The sequence below is a fragment of the Hyposmocoma kahamanoa genome, unplaced genomic scaffold, assembly GCF_003589595.1.
Source record: "Hyposmocoma kahamanoa isolate Upper Pololo Valley unplaced genomic scaffold, ASM358959v1 92, whole genome shotgun sequence".
NCBI classification, from domain to species: domain Eukaryota; kingdom Metazoa; phylum Arthropoda; class Insecta; order Lepidoptera; family Cosmopterigidae; genus Hyposmocoma; species Hyposmocoma kahamanoa.
The window spans coordinates 2,422,824-2,449,797 of record NW_020654748.1 but is presented as its reverse complement, the minus strand read 5'-3'; the positions used below and the strand labels follow the sequence as shown (position 1 = coordinate 2,449,797).

The following is a 26,974-nucleotide window of genomic DNA, read 5'->3' as shown; positions in this document are numbered from 1 at the left end:
CTTTCTCGTACTATTACGTTACGTGATCAGAGCGGTAACATATCGAAAATTCTAACATTTATCTGTTATCCATAATTCTATTAATAGAATTACAATAATTACACATGTTCGTTAGGTATTTATATCGATATAATATTTTTTTTTTAATTCACTTAATAGAATAATATTGAATATTTATTTAAAAAATATATTAAAAGCATATCTCCTAAAATGGTATATTTTGGACAGGTACTTTTATATTATATTTATTATAAATATTATATATTTTAAATAAGATAAACAAGGTATTAGAAATTGCGTGTCCAAGTTTATCATTACCTAGTTAATAGTTAGATATATTCACTACGTAATATTTATCGGCAACACAAATTGAAAATTCGAGAACCCTTGTCTACTAGCTCACAAAGTTATGGCGTCCCATTATTTTGGTATAATAAATCTGTATTATATATTCTACTCTGCACTAAATAAATGAAAAAAAAAACAATAATTGAATGAGTCTCAAATAAAAAAAAAGTCGGAAAACGAAAGAAACTGTTATGTTTATCCCGTTTAGATAATGACAAACAGCCGTACACAGCACAATTCACGACCCCTACAAATAGTAACGTACAGTGATGTTATATATGTATTAACGTACAAGTTTCGTAATGAATAAATGAAAACTATATTCAAATATCAAACCCGTCTTAGCGCGAAAACGGCTAGCCTACAACCTTGTTATCGTTCAGTCAATGTGACCGTCAATGTGCGGGGCGTGGAGCGGTATTGAAAGCTAGGGAGGGGCGGTGAGTGTTCGTTCTCGTTACTTTTTTGTTTTCTAACCACGGAACGAACCACCGGAGCTCACAATTTTTTCTATGTCGTTATTGCAGATCTTTCGTTTGGTTTTTAACAACTTTTGAGAGCGACCTAAAATATCTTTTTGTTTAAGAAACATTTTAAGTCAATTTGATCTATAATTACTTTTCATACTACTATGTAAAAGGATCGTAATGTTTGGTTTGTTTGACAAAACAAATATACCTGATTGGGATCCGAAAAAGTAGTATAATTTCCAAGATACTTAATTAACTAATCACCTAACGTAACTAGGTGTTCAAGAATGAATCACATTCGTACTTGTATTTGTATTTTTAGTAGCAGTATATCTCCTTGTGAAAGAGTTTATCCAGAGAAGTACTACCACCTTTCCTACTACTGCCGCCAAGCAGTAATTTAATCATTATAGTAATGCGAACTGAATTCCCGAGTATCTCGCCTTCCCACGGTGTCCTGGAGAAGTGTCTGACTGAATAACAAGATGTCTTATCGATTTCTCAGGTTATCACAATTCCTATACGTTAGAAACTATTATTCTGGATCTAAATCGCTTATCAAATACATTTTTCTCAAACAAAAAGCAACTGCAAAAGAGAAACGTTATCTGGTACGTTTCTCTTTTGCAGGTTATTATCATGGGATCACAGTTATAACTACGTAATATTAAAGCAAACCATCTGAAACTGCCTTGGTATAATAAGGCCACATCTGCCACATTTGGTAGCAGTAGAACTCCTTGTGTAAGAGTTTCTTCAGGGAAGTACACTACCTTACCTATTTCTGCCGCCAAGCATTACTATGTTTAGGTTTGGAAGGGTTAAGAGTGCTGGTGAAATTACAGGCAAATGGGACATGACAACTTATGTCTCAGGATAACGGGCGTAGCGGCAATGCCCCTAACATCCTAAGATCTTTGCGATTTAAAACTCGAATAGACACTGCAACTATTATGAATAGGTGTGTCGCTTTCCATGGCTTAATTACTTAGTATTATAGAAAAAGTTTGATTATTTACCGATTAAAATCATTGGATTCTTCTTCTGGTCGTATCGATGGCATGCACTATGTTATTGGAGACCAGAAGTTATTGCCACTACCTGTCATGCTGAAGCGTGGGACACGTTTGCCATCGTGATGAATTGAATTGCCAGTCAGTTAATGTACTCGCCGATTCTTGCCCAGGTTACGGCAGACGTACATATTAGGATTACGAGTCGTAGGTCATTGCGGGGACGCTCCTTTCGTGCATTATTCGATTGGTTATTATATAGGCGTAGCAACAATACAAGACTTAACCAAATAAAACTAGACCATCAGCGAAGATCTTGACACAGATCCAATCAATAGAAACAATTTGATCCACATTGTACTGAATCATCGTTATATTTGATCCATTATGAAATCACAATGTGGATCACAGCAATCACATATGTCACGAGGTGATGACAGATAATTACTATCAACCTTGTAAATAATAACATTAAGTAAGATCAACTTGATGTTTAATTCGCTCCTTCGCACCTTGATTTAAAGCGTTGACCCTTGTGATAATTTTCTTTCTATTTTAGTACAGCTCCTTGTGAAAGAGTTCGTCCAAGGAAGTACTGCTACCGTACGTATTTCTGCTGCCCAGCAGTAATATGAGTATTGCTGCGTACCAGTTCGGAAGGATAAGAGCCGTTTCCATTATGTCGTGACGACGGATGGTCGTGCAATTTAAGTGTTGTGGCTTGTATAAATTTAATGAAGTTGTTCACACATGGCACAACACGATTAACTGTTGTTCACGACATTTTTGACGTTACGACGACAGACCGTCGTGACAATGGGAAGAGCTAGAGTTGCGGTTGTTCGACGATAAATAAAACGTCACGATAAAAATGTGACGACAGATAATCGCAGCTTCAAACAATTCAGTCGTGCAAACGACAAGACGGTTCCCGTGAACCGATAAATTGTCGTCACGATCCAATGGGAACAGCTAGACACGACAGTCGTTCAACGATAAAATAAACGTTCACGATACAGTCACGACAGATAGTTGCGATATGTGGTGTACTTCCCTGAACAAACTCTTTCACAAGTAGTTGTACTGCTACTAAATGTGGTAAACATAGATGTGGCCTTATTATACCAAGAGTGCAACTTCAGTGTAAGGTGGTATGTTTATGAAACATTAGTTGGTTTGTTTGAAAAAATATATTTGATACGCGATTTAGATACAAAAAAATAGTTTCCAATGTGTAGGAATCGTGATAACATAAGAAATCGATAAGACATCTTGTTATTCAGTCAGACACTTCTCTAGGAAACCGTGAGAAGGCGAGGTACTCGGAAATTCGGTTCGGAGCGCGCGCATCGCTTTCATTTATGCGATACGAATACGAGATACGTAGTGCTGGTTTAGACCACCTGTGGTGTCATCGGTTCTCATTTTTATCTCGAAGTTTTACTATTTCCATTCGAGAAGAATATGCGTGTCGCTTGCCACCAGGAGCACGACTAGTTCGTCCCGTCACTTGATATTATTGACATTGTACAAAAAGGCCTTCGATTGTGTGTATAATATAAAGTATTTGCATTATATTGTATATATACATTTATAATCCGGTCATAGTTGAGAAATGTGCACTACAAAATCAATCGACATCATTTCCGTTGAAAATGATTAGTCACTGTTGACCTTTTTCAACAAATCTTGAATTGGCTTTCGTCAGGCATCGAACCGGTGATTAATAGTGACATTGACATTTGGTTAACCAAACCGGTGGGCGTTGGTGTAACAAGAACGAGATGTACTTTGCGTGCGTTTATTAACTACAATTGTTTCTGGATTTCATCTCGTGTTAATTTATCGAAATCCCATGGAACATTCATTATCTAAGGCAAAGAGTTTTTTATTGCCGACGCACTAACGCACTACACAGATATTATCATAGATACAAGGGAAACCCTGTATCACGAGTGCCATGGACACCATTGACTTACAATTATATGGACGTCGGGTCCGCGCTAAAAAGTGTCCGAACTTATAGGGCGTTAAAATCGTATACAGAGCGTCATTCACGCTCTAGTCTTCGTTTGTTCGACTGACAGCGAAGCAAGCAAAATTAGACAGTACTGCGATGACATTACAATTCAACGTTTTAGCTTTTTCATATTCCTTGACATGTCACTACGTTTAAATAGGTTAACTTGGGACATTTTTTTCGTGGTTTTTGTATTAGACCCGTTGTCCATTTATTTGTTAGTCAATGATGGACACACACATAAAAAGAGTTCAAACTCATGAGAGTATTATATATACTCACGAGAATATTTCTCCCAGCCCGGGTAGGTTCGGTAAAAAAAGGTTTAAAAGAAAAAAACATTTTCCTCTTAAAATTACTTTCGAGGTTATGAAAATTCGACCAAACGTTATTTCTGGAAAATGTCATTTCGAACTATTGATAGGTAACCATCGAACTCAAAACTTTGTTTAATTACAACTATTTGCCAAGTTTCTATTAAAATTTGTTACCGTAAAGTGGGTGAAATCCAATAAACCGCATGCCATGCCATGCCATCCTTAAAGGTGGAATATTTTCTTTAAATTTGAAAGGGACCACTAAAGTACCTCCTTTCCAACAAAATAAAATATTATCGAAATCGCTTCACAAATGTCGGAGTGGTCGCGTAACATTCACACAAAAAAAATACAATACAACTGAGAACCTCTTTTTTAAGTCGGTTAAAAAGATAAAAGACAAATTTATTTAATTATAATTTAATCTAAATACAAGTGAAGCAATTGTAAATGACACTCTCTACCTTGTCAAACCAAAACACTGTAAATGTTTGTAAACAAGTAATATCAAAAACAGCATTTTAAGAAAAAGCTGCGTGAAGGATTTTTTTGTCATTTTCGGGCCTTCAGTGCTCAAGGTCAACTTGCACCGCGAACAACTCCAGAATTTTAGCTAAAAATGACGAAATGTGCGGTAAATGAGTGTAAAAATACGTCAGACAAACATAAAATAGATACTAACATCACATTCCACAAGGAAGTAATGCGTTTCAACTTGTATTTTTATATAAATATTCACTAAAACCGAAAATTAACCTACTACTAAAACTAGCCTACATAAATTTGATTTTTGTCTCACTTGTGACAGTTCGTTTGATATGAAACTATCATTCTATGCGTTATTATTCTAAGGTTAATAACAAAAAAAGATACATTTAATTTTACGAAACAAATCTATTTTTATTATAACAAAGCTATTATAATTTTACTTTGGAAAGTAAGTTGTTTCGTTATTTCTATTGAAAAACGAATTTCTTTTTAAAACTTTTTCCTTTCAAATCTGCGCGCAAAAGCGTTTTTTACACGCTTGCGTGGAAAAGGTTTTTGAAATTCGAACTTGACGATAAAAAAACAATTATTACACGTTCAAATAAGCGACTTGTACGTTACTTATTTATGTAATATAAATCCGTTGGTATATTTTATTCTTATTATTGTTGACATTAAATCGCCAATGATAACTAATTGTGTTTATTAAATTATTTTAATGCTTCGAAGAACAAAAACAATTTCAATAATCGCTTAATCACACAAAATAAAAGTACAAGCAAGAATAAAAATTGATGAGGTGTAAATTCAGAACGCATCCGAAGATAAACTTTTTCTTGTAAAAAAACTGATGTTTTTTTTTATTCATTTATTAAGGCTTTGGCAAAGCCATCAGCCTAAACATGAAGTTTAAATATGTTTCAGTAAATATGGCCGCCACAAACAGGATAGGCAATTTGAGGCGGCGTGCTTGGATTGACTCGGGATTCCTTAAAACGGGCCGATACGGGTATTTTAGTTCGAGATTCGTATAATTTCGCGTTTTAATCTTCGATTAAGGCACAATAGCACTATCCTATTCCACTTTAAACTAGATTTCACAAAATAATTGAAAGTCAAAATAAAAACGACACTTTTCCCTCCAAAAGGTCCAGAGCGAATCTCAAAAACTGATGTTTTATACTTCACCTGTTTTTCATTCGTCTGATGATGATGATTTTCTTTGCTTTGTTGAGGTGAAAAGTTGTGTGTTTCGCTCGGCAGCAAAGTTGTTTTGCGTCTCGTGCCTTAAAAACCTCGCTACGCTCAAGAATCTATTTTTGATCTTCTTCTTTCTTCAATCTTAGCTTCCTTCGCTTGCTCAGGTTTCAGTACAAGCGCTCGCGTCTATCAACAACTTTGCAGCCTTACCTAACAAATAACTATTCCCTCGTTCTCGTTGTTATGAAATGACAAAACACTGTATTGAACCTTGCAGTGTTTTGGTGTGACACGACAGCCTATTAATACTAAAATAAACAATAAAAAGCGGCCTTAATTATTGGACGTTTCTCATAAAGTTATACAATTAAATCTTACAATTCTAAAATGTAGTTGCGATGCCTAAACTTTATATTAGTGCTTAAAAACAAATTAGTTTTATTTATCAATTAATACAATTATCAGATAACTTCTACAAAATGGTGGACAAAAATATTACTCATCAGTAGATCAACAAAAAAATCAGCAACACGATATACCCAGTTTTTAATAGAGCCCCCTGTGAAAGAGTTCGTCCAGGGAAAATACTGCCACCTTATCTGTTTCTGCCGCCAAGCAGTAATGTTAGCATTGCTACGTTCCTATTTAGAAGGGTAAGGGTGCTGGTGAAATTACCGGCACAGGAGACTTGTCAACATATCCTGAGGATATCGGGCACACTGGCAATTCCCCTCAGATCTTTGCGATTTAAAGCTCTGAGTGGCACTGCAACTGTTATGGACAGTCGTGTCGCAAAAAAAAAACTTTTATAGGTTTACTTATTTCTTTGTGCTTTATTAAGTGTACTTATAAGTTATATATGGCACACATAATTAATCAGCTAAACAATTATCATTTCAGTTAATATGGACAACAGGGCGCGGTGGTGACGGTTATAGTTGCCAGTACGGTCAGAGTTGCGGGTTCGAACCCTCGCCGCCAGGACACTCGCCACCTTGTGCCCAGCCAGGACTCACATACTGTGTACACCCGGATCCATATCCCGAGTAAGTAATATTATGTTCCCGAGCTACGGAATCTTTAATCAGAAATAAAGGACAATGGCAAACTCCCATATAAATTTTTGTTGACATAATTGTTATGCGTCTATTTAATTACATTTGTATAATTATGTAAATTTTGTTTTGGGGTTACTATTCTGAGAAGACAGAAATTAAAGAGTTTGAAGGCTGTATTATTGTATCAAAATAAACTACAGAAGCCGTAAACAACGTTAATAGAAGCTGAATGTGCTGTGGGTTTGTGACGTGGCGAAAGTTCAGAGGAAATTATTTTGAATACTAGTAATGTCAAAAGGCGTGAAGCTAAGCCATAAAAACTAAGATAATTAATAACACACCACAGACTATTACACTGGTAAATCGGACACAAATAATTTTTTTGTGAAACGTGCCATCTATCCCTGATTTTGGGAACTTCGTCGTTTTATCATTTTCTCGCGTGGCATTTTGGAGAAGAAATTATCGACTTTATTTTTTATGATGAAGTAGTTAACCATTTATTAGCTTATTACAAATCGGTCCAATCAGTACATCTGATATTACGTGAACTAAATGTGGGCCATATCCATACGAAGATACTGAAATTCCTTTTTTAGGGGCTAGATGTCGCTCGACGTTAAGAAACTGATAGTTGTAAATATCAGTCCGGATACGTACTATTTAGTAATTACAGTTTATTTTAAATGTGATTTTATTTCCAGACTTAGATTGGCCGCTATCATAATTTTAAAAACCTAATAAATTTATTTTATTTAAACTTGTAATTAAGACATTTGACGTCGCTAACGAATTATTTTACTCTTCTTGATATTTCAAACCATGAACCCTCATGTATGACTCACAATAGGATAGCAGCTTCCTCCGATCATTTATCGAGGAGACCAGCAGCACCAATCGTCGACGTAAGTGATGATTATTGACAGCCCAAATGCATACTGCTAAAACCCTCGACAAGGTTGTCCATGTACACGTTAAAAAGCAGAGAGGAAGTTAATACACCCTGCTTTACCCGCATTCTAATAACGAGTTACTCAACTGATAGGGATTTAATACACTCGTCACACACGTCCGGTAGGTACTCGTCACACTCGTCTTACTCGATTTTAGGGTCCACTGAAAACCACCGTCACTGTTTAATCTCGGCTGTGGCAGTTAGTCAAATTGTGTTGACTGTTTAAAATTTGACTTCTTTGTTTTTTTTATTCTTTCTTTCTGTGTATTTTTGTGTTGTGGCATTGCAATAAATGGTTTCTATGACTTGTCCAATTTGTTTCCCTGTTATAGCCCACTAAACTGGTAAGAAAAAATTGCCGCCGGAATTGAAATCTAAAAAGAAGAATTCGTCATCATGTGTTATTCTCTCTCTCTTTCTTTCCCCATCTACTTACCTGGTTTATCGGCTGCAGCTGACATTATAACTCTAATTACCATCTCTGTACTATGTATTTCAGGCATATAATCCGGCAGCTTATAGATGCTGGCCAATACGACATCCGAACACTACTGTCCGACGAAAGTCGTGAAGATTTCGGATCGAAGAAGAATGATTATCCATACGGATACGGGCCCGGTTCATTACCGAACGTGGACCAAATATCACTCGTCAACGATGTATCAGTGTATCCAAAAGACTACAATACTAAATTTCATACTAGATACAACCATGGTAAGTAATGTCGAATTTCATTTAATTTAGTCATGTAGTAGAATTTATTGCTATCATTGTATCTTATCCTACAACTAAATTAACGGTTGGAAAACCAAAATTGGTTTTTGGGACACTGTACAGTCAAGAGCACATCAAGCTTGACACTTTGGACTTTGGACCGTTCTTATTGCAAGCAGCCTAGAGTGAAATTTAAACCTTTTGGTGTCAAGCTTGACTGTACGTGTAAATTCTATTGTGTATAAATTGAAAACAAAATTGAGAATCTTCTACATACTTGTCGAATTATATACACGGCACATTAAGCAACAAACAAGTGAGAATATAAAATAGTAACATTAATATTTAAGTGAATAGGAATTGGACACAAAGTATATAATAATTAAAAATAAAAATATTTTATTTGTTAATTTCACATTGATGCTTCTTTTTAGGCTTGACATAGTGTTAGGAGATACAGCCCTTCTACATAAAGATAGGAAATCGTTCCGAATCCAAGACTATAAAAATCTACAAAATTCGGACCCACTTCGGATGTCGCTTGTGCACTAATTCCAATTAGAATCCGAGAAAATACGAATATACTCCTAGACATAAACTGACACTTCGGACACCTGTGACATTTCGGACCGTCATTTCTCGGATTCGGAACTGGGGGTCTACTCTCGATCTCCGTCCGACATCCGTCCGAAACAATTACTGTCAAATAAGCAATACTCGACCAAATGAAAAGACGCGTGATGCGAATGAAGCTTCATACTTGATACCTGTCTTTTAATTTGGTCGAATATTACTTATTTGACAGTAATTGTTTCGAACGGATGTCTTACAGAGATCGAGAGTAGACCCCCTGATACGAAGTGGACGTAGTGCGCAAATTCGCAAACACAACTAGTGTCAAAAGTATCATAACTTTAACTTATTGCAATCTTTTTTAACTTTACAATCTATTTTTAATTGAAATTGAGAGCCAGCATTTATTTTTGGATTTTATGACAAATCAAAAACGGCTGAAAAACAAAAAATTGTAGCCGTTTAACACTGATTAAATCAAAGTTAAAAAAACTTTACGAAATTCACAAGAACCCAAAATTAACCTCGAACTACTCGACAAACCTGTGTTAGGCCGGTTTCTCAGCTGTGCGTACGGTCGAGTATCTAAACAGGAATCGAGTATTTAATTTATTGCGGATATTCACGGTAGACAGGACCGGAGCGGAGTTCACGCGGAGAATGTTCCGTCCAGAGCAATTCGCGTCACTGTAAAACGATGTTCTAACGCCACACGTGTTACACCGCACCCGTGGATAAATCCGTACTGCTCTGAAAACAGCCTTAGTAGGAAATTAAAACAAATGAAAGAAAAAATTACAATCGAGAATTTTTTTATTTTCAATTTAGACCTAAAATAAAAAAGTAAAATAACCGACCAGACTAAACTTGATCTATATCTGTGATGTAAATTCTATAAAAATAGAGGTACATACATATATAAAAATTAAAAAATGGAAGTACGTTCTTAATAAATGAATTGTACTTATTTTCCAGATATTTTCTCCCAAAAGACACCCCTCCAGCCGCCATCACCCGTAGATCCAACGCCATACAACATCAACGCATACCAATCCCAAAATTTCTCCAAATTCGGGTTCCACGGCTACCATTCAAACCCCGGCTACTGGAGCCCTCAACAATACGACGCTGATTATAGCAAGAAAGCCTACAGGCCAAATGTTGGGACGAACTTTGGGTCCAATATTGCCCCCAATCTACCGAACAATGTGGCGGTTTACAATCAGAATTTTTTCAACACGCCGCCGAGCTTTTACCCGAACTTCAACAATAATGATTGGATTCGACCAGCAGCTAGCGTAGGTGTTACGCACTACAATCCTAGCGAATGGTGGAAGTAAGTGGAAATTAAAAAATCTTGTACGCAATAATACATGGTCATTTGTAAAATACTCTACCGCCGTAAACGACGTGATCGACATTCTTAGCGAAAATTGAGTTATTAACATAAGCAATTATTTGTATCTTATTTACTTTAAATTTTATTGTTAAGCAAAATTCGCGTAATTGACACTCTCTTAGGTGATAATTAAGTATGAAACACACAGAGAACGGGTGCGGGTCGGGCGCGAATCGGGTCGGGACCGCGGCGAATCTAATTCCGTGTATTTATATGGACGACAACACTCCCGACCCGACTCGCGCCCGACCCGACTCGCGCCCGACCCGACTCGCGACCGACCCGACTCGCGCCCGACCCGACTCGCGCCCGATCCGAGATGCGCCCGACCCGCACCCGCTCTCTGTATGTTTCACGCTTGAAGCTTTAGTTATCAAAATGCAAATGCGTTGTTTATGACAAGGAGGGCAGTACTAACAACCTCGCAAGACTATATTACTAAGGGCATAAACAAGAACTTTTGTTCACTGACTTTTAATTCATCAGATTCTCTTTACGTACAAATATAAAAAAGTATTTAAATATCGCTCTTAATGGGAACAATTCTGAACGGTAACAAAAGAAGTTAATACCAATCCGACGCAAATTGCAAGAACGGGTGTGGGGGTCGTCGGGGAGGACGCTTGCACGTTTGAACGTACTACCAAATTTAAAAAGTAGCAGATAGTATTTGTAAAAAGTAGGAATATATATAATGATCAGTATTTTACAAATAACCCTGTATATACAGTTTTAACTCTCCTTTAAAATTTATCGAATTGACTTGAGTGGTGTTGTTTGCAATGCGACGTTTTGCCCTTTAAACTTGAAGTAAAATTGATTAAACACTGTCAATCATTTGAAAAATAGACTCCCCTGAGAAGAACAAGCAAGAAACTCTACTCTTTGTAAATAGAGGTATTTGTTCACAAGCAGAAACAACCTAAAAAACTAAACTCCCATGCTTTTTTATCATCCAAATGCGCAAAAGCTGTGTAATAATAATATTCTGTATAAAGTTTTTGTTTTACAATTGTTTTAAGCTAAGCAAATAGCAAATTTTAAATTCAACAGGAATCTTTTTGCAGAAGCGTACAAATTGCACCTATTCAATGGTTTTGTAGCTTTGTGAAGACAGCCAGCTTTGTAAATAACAGCCAGTTTATTTTCTATGTTATATTAATAACGACTGTCACTACTTACCTTTCTGGGGGCGCTTACCCATTATGTTGTAACGTTTTATTTATCGTTGAACGACTGTCGCGTCTAGCCTCTTCCCACATCACGACTATCTGTCGTAATTGTATCGTCGACGTTTATTTTATCGTTGAACGACTGTCGTGTCTAGCTGTTCCCACTAGATCGTGACAAGTTTGCACGACAGAATGGTTTAAAGCTGCGATTATTAGTCTATCGTCACATTTGTATCATGATGTTTTATTTATCGTCTGACGACTATCGTTCTAGCTCTTCCTATTGTCACGACAGTCTATCGTCGTAACGTCAATAAAGTCGTGAACAACAGTTACCCGTGTTTTACTATATGTGAACAACTTCATTTAAATATACAGACCACGACGCTTTAATATGCTCGAGTATCTGTCGTCACGACATAAGGGGAACGCACGATGAGCATTTTGGGTCTCAGATGGTAAAATGCACTGACAGCGCTCTTAAATATAAATAACATAAAGATTGTACAAGTATTAACATCAGCGGCATTTCCTCTAAGCTAACAGCAGTTAATTTAATTATGGTAGTAGTTGAAGCAAACCAATCTAGCGGTTTCAATGTCTAAAAATTTAAGTTTCTTTAAATCGCATATTCTGCAGTACAGAGTCACTTTGATCGATTGGCTATATGTGGATTACAATTTAGCATCTAAAGTTACCCTTAAAATCGACTGTATCGACATTATTTTTTAATTTCTAAATATTAGGATTGAACTTGTCTGTCTAACATTAGCTAATATAAATTTTACACAATCTATTTGTAATAGCATTTTTCACATCGCCAGAAGCATACCGATGCCTTTTAACTTTTTAATAATAAAGAAGTATGGCAAGCAAACAATACTAATTCATGTCTCGTGGTATCTTTCACATAGTTTCAAGTCATAACAGAAATGGACCTAGAATTGAACCTTACGAGACACCCATGCTAACTTAAGCTCTGCCTGTTAACCTCGTACCGTTGACGTGGACTCTCTGGATCCTACCACTCAAATACGATTTAAGAAGGTCACGAAGGATCACGGCCCGCCGCGCTATAATGGCGAAGTTTCCTGACCAAAGTTTAATGGTGCACACAATCAAATGCCTAGGAAAAGTCACAGAATACACCAGTATCATGCGAGTCATTCCACGCAACTGTATTTTCTGTAGCTGTTTTTATAGTTTGGTCTTCGTCGATTACCAATCGAAGATTCAAGTTACCAGGTTTATTCTCCCAGGTTTGCGGGTTATAATGTGCAATTGTGAAACATTTTAGATGGTTCCGACGAAGGAATATATAATAACAAAATTATTAAAAGTGTCATTTGTATTATTCTGTTCTTGCTTCGACACATCTATTTCATGCGTGGTTTGGTGTGTCTTCTTTCTTAAACTATTTATTACAGTTGTTTACGTCACTACATAGCGAACAGCGTTACACTTTGGACTTATTATTAATGGCATAGAGTTTCATATGAATGGTCTCCGTTCGCCGTACTTCGATGACACATAGATTTCCACACGGTATTTTCCATCGCTCAACTAGGTGTCGAAATCAAGGATTCGCTAGACGTAACGAAATTTGTTCATCGCATTGTTGAGATACATCGCGATCGTTCTCACGACCGTAAACCGTTGGGAAGTCCCAAACAGTGTAATACCGTGCTTCATACTGGGTATTATTTCATAATGACCCAAAATATCTTTAATTATTCTTTAGTACACGTAAACAACTTTGCAAGTCAACGACTGGAAAATTCCTGTCAATTCCTAAGTGTGACATAATGCATTCTCGTTCGCAAAAATCGTATTGAGTACGTAAAATAATATAGTTCAGCTTACTAACGTAGAGTAATTGTGTGTATTTTTCAAATAAAAGTTTAAGAATACCTATATAAATGTTGAATATATACAACTCTTCAACAATAACTTTCATATATTTCTCATAGATGGCGCTACGGCTAAAAAGTCGTTGAAAAACCGAATACAAAATTTAAAAAATACTAAAAGGACTTTTTTTGAGTGTTCGATCTTTGTGTCAATAATTATAACAAACTAGTGAAGTAAGTTATTTGACATAAAAACTAATGGAATATATCAATTCAATAAAAAAAGTATACATATACAACTTTTGTTATGGATTTTTTTTACCGTAATTCGCTTTTTTTCGTTCGATTCAACTGGTTATCTTTAAATGCATGAACGTAAACTTATCTGTAAGAACAATAATAAAAAAAGGAGTTTATAATTCGTACCATTCGTACAATAAAGCCACATTTGTGATCATACGCCAAATGTTTGAAAATCATAAAAATAATACTAAGTACATTAAGCAAGTTATATATATATATATATATATATATATATATAGATGTAAACTAACTCCCATAAATGAAGCTTAAAAAAGTTATTTATTATTTTGCAGATGTCGCCTCACTACACTAAGATTGCGAATTCTTTATTATATTTTCTTACTTTCAGATACGTCTCTCCATCCCGATCTAATGTCTTAGTGGGACGGTCGTTATCGTTCCCCAGTCGCCCAAATGCCGTCCGGCATCGCAAGAAGCGTAACGCCGAGCTGGTAAAAGCTGCTTCCAAAAGAACCTTAACAGGCGCTGAAGCGCTACGGATAGCATTGGGCCTTGCCAGGTAAAATGCATCCTACTATATCTACCCTTACATCCTCTGACCGTAAATTTCAAGATGGCCGTATCTTATTCAAGAGAGGTCATTCTCTGCGACGTGGTCCAAAATTGAGAACGTTTTTTTTCTTACTTTTTGTTACATTTTGGTCAGTCCGATATTGTAACATGCTGATGCTATATACTTCACAATTTAACATTCTGTCTTTCATACTCAATAATCCAGAACTTTCTTTAACCGTCAGTGGATATATCTTTTGGTTTACCTGGCTCTATATTAAACACGTTTTCCCAACCTTTGTGTTTTCTTAAGTGCTATTTTCTAATCCCGCAGCGCGGAAACCTCAGCGGAATCAGCGGAACGAACGCGACGGCAAGCTGGGAACACGATAGATTTGTGCAGATCCCGAACCGAATACATTACGCCTCGGGCGGCAATGAACAACAGAGGCAATTGGAAATTTGTTGTTAACATGCCCGAAAATATGACGCAGTTGGTCAAGACTGAGGTTTGCATGTAAGTATTTCCTACTATGTGCAATTTCAAAAAGTAACGCTAAAAATTTCAAAGCCCAATGTAATTAAATGCAATGACCGCAAAAAAAGGCTGTTTTGAGAAAATGTACTTACAACGCCATCTATATTTTTTACTGTAAATTACAACAAATTTTGCTGTGCCCATCGCCATCTGTTAAGATATAGCCTCAACCAACAATTACTAAGAAGTTTTAGTATTTAGTCACTCTATATGATATTCTTTATTTAATATGTTTTTGACAGGTCAACAGAATGCAATGGAATCTGCTCGATACCAACTGGATACAGATCTCAGTGTCAACAAAAATATATACAAAAACGTTTAGTAGCTCTTGAATCTACAGGAAATCAATTATATACAGACTTATTCTGGATTCCTAGCTGCTGCCAATGTACTATAATTAGTAATGTCCAATAATATAAAATTTTTGGATTCAACATGTAATTTTGTCGTTGTGATTAGCTATGACTTAAATAATCAGCATGTTCACGTTGCTGCTACTCAATACTAGATGGCGCTCCTAACATTATTACATCGGTTTGATTTAACGTAGTCGATTAGTGGAGCTCTCTCAATAGAGTTTAATAATGAAGTCACTGCCTTTTCTTAAGTTTTCATATAACGAAGTCATGACGTATTAAAATTAGTATGTGTAAACATGTTTTGTGGAGCCTAGCTTTTTAAATAGGCCAAGATGTTTGTTTCACCCTAAGGCAGAGTATTATAATTGTATAAAAAAATGTTACCATAATTTTGTGCTGCTAGGCAATTTCAAGAAGAATTCCTGGCCATTGATTGAAAATTATATTACACGTAGTAATTTTAATAGTGTAGAATTTGTGTAATCCCAAATTCCCGCCTTAGTCTGTTATGTAAATAGCACAAAATTCTTAGAATTCCTCTTAGAAATTTGTTCGCGGCACAACAAACAATAACTAAGTATTAATAACTTAGAAAAAATGTAAATATAATAGTAAACTTAAGCAATAAAGGAGACATTTCGAACTTAGTCCTTCTGATTTTTATACATTTTTTTAAATGGCGGTGGGATGCGAGTATGCCTTTTAACTTTTTACCTATATATAGTCTGATTTTTGATTGAAAAAACAAACTGGCAGCTAATAATAGCATTTTCAAAAATAATGTTGTCATGTTGATTGCGTGTCTCATTCACTCACTGAAACAGAGTCAGACAAAAAGAAGAGTTAAAGATAGTTATTTTTATTGAATATCATCCATGATTACTCATAATTTTTTTGTGATAATAATTACTCCAGTAATATAGCTCCAATACTATGTATGCTCCATAATAAACATTGAATGTTGAACTATTGATCTGCTATAACACAATTCATTTCCATATAGTCTTTTCATATTTCTATCACTTTTCTATTATAAGTCATGATTTTTTAAAATTAATACCAAGTGTTTTGTAATAATTATTAATACAAAGAACACTTAGGAAAAATTCCTTCGATCCGGCCGGATTCGAATTGACGTCTTCTAGCAAATCGTCTATGCCAACATAGGCACAACGACTTTTTATAATATTATTATTGTTATAAAAAGTCAATGAAAACCAAATACAAAGATCCCACAACAAGCACATGGAAAAATTCGTAAGGTCCGCTGGTTCGTTCCGTGGCTTAGTTGGCGTAGCGTCTGAGACGGTCTGCTAGAAGACGTCGGTTCGAATCCGGCCGGGTCGAAGGATTTTTTCTAAATATTCGATCTTTGTATTAATAATTATAACAAACTAGTGGAGTAATTTCACAAAAAATAATTGTAAAAAAAAAAATAATCAATTTAATAAAAATTTAATTAATACCAAATAAAGATTAAAAAGATGTAATTTACCTTGTCGACTCACTAAATGAGTCAGTAAAGTTGATCTTGTAAGACTATTAATGTGCTCAACAATATTTCATTTATTTAATCATTAAATTTATACTTACATATTATTATTAAAAATATGTTATTTACATTGATTACCTACTGAGTGAGTCGGTGAATTCAATCTTTTAAGACAACACTATTCTATGAAAAGTTAGCAACCCACTAAATGTCCGTTTGTTATCTTTAAAAATCGGACTGAACTCCTATTTTTAATTGTAACGAGAAGGTATTTGGTCATAATTATGACGACTAAGAAGTTTAAATGTGTCAATAGAAACTCACTAAGTTATATGTATGAGACCCAATACATAACACTTGTTTTTTTTTGTTTATTAGTTACACTCGAAACTATTTTCAATATCCCTTGCTTCTGTTTATTTAACGCGGTTATTTATTAAATTATTTTCATCCATTGTAAAATATATTTTAGTAAATAATGTAATATAATAGTAATTATTATTAAAAATAAAACACTTGTGCCTAATTTTTACAGTGTTCTTTTATTTTGTCAAAATATTCTACAACAATATTACTTTTGCAAACAAAAAGCAAACAACGTATATATGAAAATCTTTGGCACGTGTTAAAGTCTTCAAGTACTCGTATGGTAATTTGTTGTTACATTTTAAGTAGGTTCAAGCTGGAATCGACTTTGTTTAAATCACTCTTAGAGCTTATCGTCAAAGTTCTCGGCTTTGCATGGTTATATTAACACCTATTGCAATCGGCTATCTATCAACTACACACAGATGATCTCTGAAGGTCTGCGAGATATTTTCAGAAGTTCTAAAGTAGCGAAAAAGTCAAATGTTCCTTACAGATAGGCATTTAGTAAGAGATAGCTGATTACCTATCAATCCCCTAAAAAATTCTCAATTTCAATCTTGGTGCCTTTTTTTGCAACCTCTTGAAAATTTTTTTGCGGACCCGGTGACTCATGTTTTGCCCTCCGAGACAACATGTTTTTCTTCTATTGAGTTAACGAGAGAGCGGGGTGCGGGCGGGGGATGAAAACCCTTGGGCCGCACCCTTGGGGTCGAGCCTACCTTAACAAAATTTCCCTTAACCTAACTTGATGTTACAGTATTTATCAATCCAACGTACATTCCCTTTGAATTTCGTTTTATTGCAATAATATAGTTTTGTGATTTTTAATCGATATTTACATACATAAACAGCCAATTTTTAAACTTTGCACGACATGTAACGTTTATACATTACCGATTTGAACTATTCGACGAAATATAAAAATTAACAATAGTTCTAAAATTACAATTAAAAAGTTACAATGCAATTCAAAAACAACACTAATTAAAGGTAATTCTATTATTAATAATAATAGTCCATAAAATCACATTTCACAATAAAATAGCAAAATATCAAATGCAAGTCGCGCACTATAATACCGAAAGCACTTTCGAAGCCAAAACTCGCGCTTTCAAAAAAATAAAATTTCAAGCAAAAAGTCGTTCGACACGCGTAAAAGTAAAAGAGGAAGCGAGGAAAAAATCAATGCTTGCGTTTTACGTACTGTGCGTGTGACAGATCGGTTGTCATGGCGACCAAGCGGGGAAGCACGCCAAAAACAAAAAACGTCCTATGTAGAATGAAGAAAAACAAAATGGCCGCTATATTACCAGCGTAAAGTCCAACAGTTCGCGCTTCGTTTGCGTTACCCCCTTCTTTGTTTCGCAAGTACGCAAGTGTGCGTTGTGCGAACGAGATGGACTATAGGGCAAGGGAGCCAGTAATCGATATTACGCACTTTTGTAGGAATGAAATTGGCGTGTCTCGATGCAAGAACGGTTTGCGAGTTGCAGTCTTTAATTTTTGATGTTGTGCAAATGTATTCGGAAAAGTGATAACGAAGGTTACGTAAGAAATGATGGTTTTTTTTTATCGGAAGCAATAATAAAATTATACATAATTACTTTATTTACTGAATATGCAATAAAAAAGAGGAAATACAAATTAATAAAAAAACAAACATGTCAAATGGGTCTGTGACTCATATAGAAGTAGTTTGAAGTATAACCTACGGGAATATTCTAATATAGCGTGAAATGGATAAGAATATTCTTATCAAATATGGACACACCTGAGCAAAAATGACAATGAAACTAATAAAATGCATAAACACTGAATAACAATACCACACATAAGGCACAAATTGAAAGTAATCTGTGTCCCGGAATTGTTATAAAAATAGCAGTTCTTTTTAGGTATGATATTTAGTTCGTCTTAAAATAAAATTACTAAATATTCTTGTTAAATAATCAAAAAAATATTATTACAATTTCAAAGTTCTCAAATATAGTGAGTTCTTACATTAGTAGCTAACTAATAATTCATTTAGATTTAGGGTTGTATTCCAGAACTCTACTCAATGCTCAAATCAAGACTTGAGTATGATTTCTAGTGCTTGAAATCATACTCAAGTCCTGACTTGAGCATTGAGTAGAGTTCTAGAATACGACCCTAAGTCTGCTCACATTTCTGTTACTTTTGTATTAAATTTTTTTAAATTTGAAATTATCAAAAAGATAAACCCTGACGGGTTACTGAGTGTATCAGTAAAGTTGATTTTGTAAGACAACACTATTTTTATTTCATCAAAAACTGGCAACCCGCTAACTGTCAGCTTGTTATCTCTAATTACAAACAAACCGACACACGTATACGCATCATAGTTATTGACTACTTTAGAAACAAATTTACATTAACGCATATCGATTACTCCACAAAATGCAAACCTTTATTATTTAATATATAATTAAAAAACGAAAGAATGAAACAGCAAAAACATGTGCAAATGAATTATGATTTGTTAAAATATAATGGAAATAATAATATTAATGACTGCCAGATGCTACCAATGATGTATTCGAGAAGTAATGACGTTTGATCAGAAAATGAGTGACTCCGTAATACCGTGGGTGGTGAAATTTTGATGAGTCACTTTATAGGGGGAGAATGTTTCAATTGTATATATAGCTAAGTTCTACATCTACAAAACGACTAGCAAGGTTAAGCAACGTCACGCTTGATCAGTGCCTGGATGGGTGACCAAAGCCTGAGCTTCGTACCTCTTCTTCGTGATCTTGGTAACCAAGTATTTTAAATGGGTCGTACCTCCAAAGAATTGGTACTTTTAATGTAGCATTAATCCCTAGATAAGTTCGCTTTTGGTTCGTTTTATTACAGTACCGTTTTAGTATAGTAGTATATTAAAATTACTGGTTACAAAAACTTAGAAGTAAACGTAGAAATACCGATGCATAATATTCATAAATTGGCTATGTTTTGGAGGTGTGTCAAAGCCAATATATATATTAATCTGGCAGACAGTCACTAGCGCTTGACCATGATCTATAACGATGTTTATAGTGGGGTTCTTCCAAAAACGAACTATGGCAGATATATTCCTGATACCTAAACGCCGTGAGTGATAGAAAGGCTAGCGTGCATCCAAGCACGTAGACGAAAGGTGGTGAGGACGGATTGTAGTACGGGTTTCAGGTCCGTACGGGTGTCATACAACTTATGTACCTAGATAGATACAGTTACCGGAAAATGTAAACAAATAGAAAACAGTCAGCACTTTCTTTAAACAACAATTTAATACAAATATTCTTTATTGCACTGAGACAAATACATAAGAACACAAATAAAGGCAGGTAAAACAGGCGGCCTTACTGCTATAAAGCAATATCTTTCAGGCAACTTTCGGATTACAGGAAAAACTGTAAGATAATAATTAATTGAGGGAGCAACAGAATACGCATTTAATACACATATTGCATATACACAAATGAAAAAAAAAAGAATTAGTATAATAATAATAATCTAAAACTGGTATCCAAAATAATAGTAATAAATAAATAACAACAAATTAAGAAAACACATAAAAATTAAAACAGGTAAGAATAGGAGAGTACAATAATTAGAGTATAAGATAATGAGCTTCGATTAAAATTTTGAAAGACTCGACAGACTTAGGGTCGTATTCCAGAACACTACTCAATGCTCAAGTCAGGATTTGAGCAAACTTGAGCATGATTTCAAGCACTGGAAATACGACCCTAATGGCAAGGACTTGAGTATGATTTCTAGTGTTTTGAATCATACTCAAGTCCTGACTTGAGCATTGAGTAGAGTTCTAGAATACAACCCTTAGGCTCGTATTCCAGAACTCTACTCAATGCTCAAGTCAGGACTTGAGCAGACTAGAGTGTGATTTCAAGCACTGGAAATACGACCCTAATGGCAAGGACTTGAGTATGATTTTCAGTGCTCACTGCAATACTCAAGCCCTGACTTGAGTATTGAGTAGAGTTCTGGAATACGACACTTAGTGCGTCTGATCGATTCAAGCAGAGAGTTCCACAGTTTAATGCTTCCACAACTTTGCAATACCCTAAAACTAGAAAATAACTTTGGTATTCTTTGGGTTCACATTATGAGTCATTTTGCGAGGGGTGCGATGGGATGGATTGCAAAATATTGGAAGTTTCCGAGAATTCGGACGTGTTTACTTGAACTGTCGGATGTGAATCATATTTTGGGGATTTCGCTTAGTCGATAATACAAGCGTTTAACAACGAGTAGTATTTGTACTTTAAAACTTTAGTACACATCTACAAAAAACATTCTGCTTTTGTTCACCTGAAGAAATTCTACACCCCTAAGTTAACAAAACCTTACTCTGTTCACATTTTGTGGGGAAACAGGTTAAATACGAAAAGTGGAAATATTAGGGTGCTGCATAAATAGGTGAAGGGATCAATTAAGAATAAGTTTGTCAAGTGTCCCGTCCCAATAAGCATGGGGAGGCCATGGGGCACCTCAGATCACAGATATTAGGCCGAGGGGAATATTCCGGCGCCATAGGTGCCACACTGCCACCGTATGCACTGGGGTTGAAACCCTCCTTGCACCTTACATCCTGAACGCAAAACAATCGGAAACATCAACCTGTCGCGAAATAGGGATGGATGTCACACCCTCCCAACAAAAATTGCAGAATAATTTAGTTAATGGGCACGGGATAACCCTTTTAAAACCAATAAACAAAATCTGATAACAAGGGGATCGTTTACTTTGGTACGTAAAGCACGTGATAGATTCACTACGTCGTATACTTATAACAGAGAAAAAACTGTTGTAGCGGCGGACACGGAACTACTCAAAAGTTGCGTGGATCGATAGAACGCCAACACGAAAGCTTCAAGTAAACAGATCGAAGCTTTGGGCGAATGTTCCTAATCGAATCCCGCCAAATGCAGCGACAGCTGTGCGTAGCTCGTAGCGCGTAGCGGCCGCGGTGTAGAGGCGGCGCCACCGGCACCACCGGCCCTATTATTATTATTTGTAAACAAGCGTGCGGGCGCGGGGAGCCGGCGTCACGTGACCGCACGCCATTGGCCGCGCCGCGCTGCCGCCGCAGCTGCCGCGCCGCCAGTCCGCCGCCACCCGCCGCCGCCGCTTCACGCGCGCGCCGTATATTCACGCGACGCGACACGCGCGCACTACTGACGCGATCGTGAACTCCGATTCCCTTTTTGTTTATTTTTCGCGTGCGTCCTTCGAACCGTTTTGTGTTTTCGAGGCAGCGAGACGAAGAAAAAAGAGGCGCGGATGGATCGAGCTACCGGAGAAGGTACAAGTTCGCGTTCTGAATACCGAAAGTTTTGTGTGAGCTTTCAAGTTGTGGAAGTGTAGTTTTGAGTGGAAGCTTTTTGTGGATTCAATTTTAGAGTAGAGGTACAAGAGTTGCGACGGCAGTGGAGCGTGAAGCGAGGTCCGGTGCGCGTTTGCGTGCTTCCGCCACAGCTTTCGTTGTTTGGAGCTTTCGCTGTTTGGAGCTTTCGCGAATCGATCGTTGTAAATTTGAAATGCATGGAAAAAATTTGGGGGCTTAATGTACTTAAAAACTTATTGACCCCATACGTGACTTTTGAATTTATACTCGATAAAGTTATTCGTGATGTTGGTAACAGAGTAAAGCAACTACAACCAACACTTGAAGTGCGCAATTGATTCAACGCAATAAGTGTACCAGTAACAGGCAGTTGTTTGTCACTACAGGCAGAGTTGAAGCATCTCAAACTAATGTAGTGATGGAAGCCTTTGTGGAAAGAGCCACAATTCGATCGCATCAAAGAAATGGCATTTGCGCGATGACGCATCGGCGCGTCATTGTTGCGACGCGCATGATGTCACGTAATTTAACCCTTAATTGTCCCGAACGAATTTAAACCGAAAAGAATGTCGATTTTTATCTAAAAACCGTTGCATCTGCACTCATCTTGAACGGGAGTTTGAAAGCTCCAAATGCCTTCCTTCCGTTACTGATTCTATTAAAAAGATCTCGAGTTCAAATCGTCTAGACTCTAGACTTTGCCATTAGTAATTTGACAAATGCTTCGTAGTTAGTCTGCTTCAGTAGGAATTTGTTGTTTTTCGATAACAGCAGCAGCCTACTATGTTGTTGCATGTTAGTACACCAAGTTTGTAAACAAAGAATTTCCTTAGTAACATGCTTTTAAATAATTAAACAAAAAACATCACGGTAGTGTACTATTGGGGAACATAGTAAATACTGATCGTTTTGCTAATTAGAATTCTGTACCCATATCGTAAACATTTACGTTTACGTAAAGCAAGAGGCAGCCAGCAACTATGAAATAGAAGGACAAAAAAATGGGCCGAACGTTGGTCAAAGACCTTTACAAGAAAGAATGAGACCGAATTCCGATAGAGACATAAAGTTGACACGAAGACAATCCCGGACGGTCCCACGGAATAATCGAATAAATAATACGCCTTCCTCCCGTGAATGCGATAATGGGGAGTCAAGTTCAGAGAGGCCAATGAAAACAAATAAACAAATTGGCCAATTTCGCTCCGTCTAACTGTTGGTTGCTGGTACAAACGAGAGCAACGCTACGGATTGTGCAATGCCAAGCTTCCTTTTTAGTTGGACGAACGAGTTATGTTTCCTCTGCCTAGTTTCGGATGTTTTTCAACTGTTTTTTTGTTAGGAACTATATGTTCCATTTGCACTTAGAATATATCTTACGACGTAATTTAAATTTGGGCTTTAGCTTGGTGTTTAAATCTGCAGGTAATCTCAAAGGCGCCCAATAAGAAATTAAAAAGAAATGTGAGCAGGTTTTTGGACAAGGATCGAAATATTCTTCATCTAGTATTATAGGATCGGCTTCATTGAAAACTCAATGTTGTCTTAAAGTCTGAACCTTGATATCAAAAGTTTTTCATCTGTCTGTGCTTCTCAATATCCTTATTATTGCCACAAGTAATATCATAAGTCGATTCATACTTTCTCTGCGGGATAATCCTCTTCTTATTGCTTCCGTGCAATCTCAAAGGACTTTTCGTTTTCATAAAGTTGACAGACACTTGTGTTGGTACCCGTATAAAGTCTTGGTGGAGTGCAAACATGAATATACGGTGCAAGACGAAGTTTTGGAAATGTAATTGTGAAGAATATTTTATTTGGGGAGGGAGGAGTCGCGCCGGTGAACGTTCGCACAGTCAATGGCGCTGCTGTTTAACTTTTACTATTATTAACATTTTAGTATTGGTTTTTGAAGGTATGTGCTTAATGAAGGTTAAAAGAAAATTGTTGAATATTCAGTAACCATCATAGAGAGTGTGAGGTATATAAGCATTTGACAATCAAAGGGAAACAATACTAAATCACACAATCGGCATCATACACATGTGACTTCCTTCAAACAATTCCGTCTCATAGGTGTAACTACAAAAAACAGTCAATTTCCGATGTCGCATCCGATAGTACAGACAGACGTGCGGACAAAAAATCTTTACAAAACTATATCACCCAATTTAACTTCCAGCTACATATGCAAATGTTGTTACGTGCTCAACCATGCGTCGAAAGACATAAAGATCAAAATGGAAAGATAAATACTAGAGAAAGTGTAAAGGTAAGTTTGTGGAGGTATTAAGGCATCAGAAAAAGTGGTAGTGTGGGAAAGATGTGTGTAAAAAACGCCACATCTGCAGCGCTATTCAACTCGAGTGCCTGAATAGGATGGGACGTAACTCTATATCGACGATCGCGACTCGTTATCATTCTAATGCGGCTCAATCTAACACGCTTTTGTTTTGTACCAAATTGAAGACTTTGTTATTACGTATTTCAAGCTTCGTTGAGTTTTCGAATACTATTTTGATGCGTTTTAAAGAACGACTTTATTTTAAAATCTTAAATGACTCAACTTCCAAATTTCCAAGTTCTCTTGTTCGTCATTGATTTATTTCTACCAGCTGATTTATTTTCTAGCAACTAAAGATGCCGTACAGCTTTTATGTTCTAAGTTCTTGCAATAAATTCTCTTTTTAAATTCAAAACCACAGTTAGACTTAAGATTTGTTTGTGTTTCGAATGTTTCTGCAGACTACACAAGTTTCTTTTTTCTTTCTTTGCGGCTTTCTTTTCTCTTTCATGTTAACAGCCAGTGTTTGTATAACATTATATTATTTGTATGCTTTCTACCCGTTGATTTGCTGTAAAATAATAGCCGGGAATAGAGCGGTCGACAATCACGCTGATGTACGTATCCTGTGCACAATATCATTACTGTAGATTACACTGTTAGTAACGTATGAGAAAAACTGTAGCTGGAATTTCAACGTTAAAACATGTTCATTAAATTTCAAGATATAACTTTGCGATCATTAAAAACTCGCGCATATTATTACTAGAACCTTAAAACAACCAGTTTCTATTTCTAATAAATATATTGGAAATTACACTTATAAAACTACCATTAGTAAAACTAACAGTGTTTAAAGAAAGTAAGACATTAATGGGTATAAGTACAAGTGTACTAGATGACGAGTGTACGGTAAAACCAAAATTGTTTTGGAACACTGCACAATTATATTATACCCAATCAAATTCTATTACGTTTATTAATAAATAAAATAAAATAAAACGGAGTGTTGAAAGACATTTCAAGAAAGCTTCAACTTAGCACTGATCACGTAAATAGGTTATGAAGTGCTCATTGTAAAATGGTTTTATCAGTGATGGTGATCAGTCTGATATCAATTTCCGGCGCAGGTATGCGCGGGCGCCGTGCGCCGGAAGTCTTACAGCTGGTCGAGTAAAAACTTGATCAAATACGAATACGAGACTTTAGTTCCGATTAGAGATAATTGTAAAGAAATTGTTACATTGAAAGTGCCGAAACCTAATAAAAAAGTGGATGAAGGGATCACTGATCTGAAAGTAATATAAGATATGTATTAAAGTAATCACAGAACAAGAAGATATCCGTTAATATATATTACACATCGTAATACATCAAGCACAAATAAATACCTACCCAAACAAATAATGACTGAACAACAATTAAGAAATATTGCTGAGAAGAAGGATACTTCCTGGCTAGAAAAATCATAAAGTTAACATAAAGCCATCTCTGAAACAATGAAGTGAAAAGTTGCTAGAACACATTAAATCTATCGAATGTAATGAAGAAAACAAACACATTTTAAGAGTTCATATTATTAACGGTATAGAACAAATAGAATTTCCTTAAAGTGTCATGTAATGGATGTCTTTAATACTTGGAACTATAATCAAATTGACATTTATAAACTACATGAAACGATAAAACAATATTATATCACGGACGATAAAAAGTATATCTCAAAACAATGGATACCAAACGTTCAAGCAAAGCAAAGACACTTGAAGCTCTTCATATGAAAAAGCTCATAAACAAAACACAAGCGGGTCTGAACGCTTCATTGTAGCGTCACTGGATTCATAAAACGAGGAACCCTGAACGCATCTAAGCAAATGTTATGTTACAAAAAAGCGAAGACATCGCATGCTAAAAATATGATGTGTAATTACAGCGCAAAGCCGAAAGCGCTGTGCGGCGTCGAGTTTGCTGGCTTTTACTGCAAGCGTACCGTTGCCCTTGACAACGGAGACCCAGATAGGGATCGACGCACACTACCGTGTCCTGGCACACTAGCGAAGGAAGCGCTGCAGTGCAGCTTACTGCAGTTAGTCTGATTCATACTAAATATAGCGAGAAAGTGTCGCCAAGTGAAATAGCCGTACATCTAAAGATGTAACTG

The 26,974-nt window shown here is 36.1% G+C and overlaps 2 protein-coding genes across 2 annotated transcripts in view; both read left to right on the top strand.

Moving 5' to 3' along the window:
- Window positions 1-210: 210 nt before the first annotated feature.
- On the top strand, window positions 211-16,347 carry LOC113236636 (protein spaetzle 5). The gene is made up of 7 exons (XM_026472798.1): window positions 211-228; window positions 6,758-6,903; window positions 8,370-8,584; window positions 10,133-10,493; window positions 14,231-14,401; window positions 14,729-14,911; window positions 15,175-16,347. Exons 1-7 carry the CDS (start codon window positions 211-213, stop codon window positions 15,347-15,349), a joined length of 1,269 nt encoding a protein of 422 aa, XP_026328583.1. The 3' UTR covers window positions 15,350-16,347.
- Window positions 16,348-22,293: 5,946 nt separating this feature from the next.
- LOC113236993 (DNA N6-methyl adenine demethylase) overlaps window positions 22,294-26,974 on the top strand; it is a 217,647-nt gene continuing 212,966 nt past the window's right edge. Inside the window, exon 1 of the mRNA XM_026473232.1 lies at window positions 22,294-22,487. The gene's annotated coding sequence lies outside the window, so the exon portion shown is untranslated. The remainder of the gene's footprint in view (window positions 22,488-26,974) is intronic.

Coding starts and splice junctions, on each gene's coding strand:
- LOC113236636 (XM_026472798.1), top strand. Junction 10,494..14,230: donor AATCCTAGCGAATGGTGGAA/GTAAGTGGAAAT, acceptor TCTTACTTTCAG/ATACGTCTCTCCATCCCGAT. Junction 14,402..14,728: donor ATAGCATTGGGCCTTGCCAG/GTAAAATGCATC, acceptor CTAATCCCGCAG/CGCGGAAACCTCAGCGGAAT.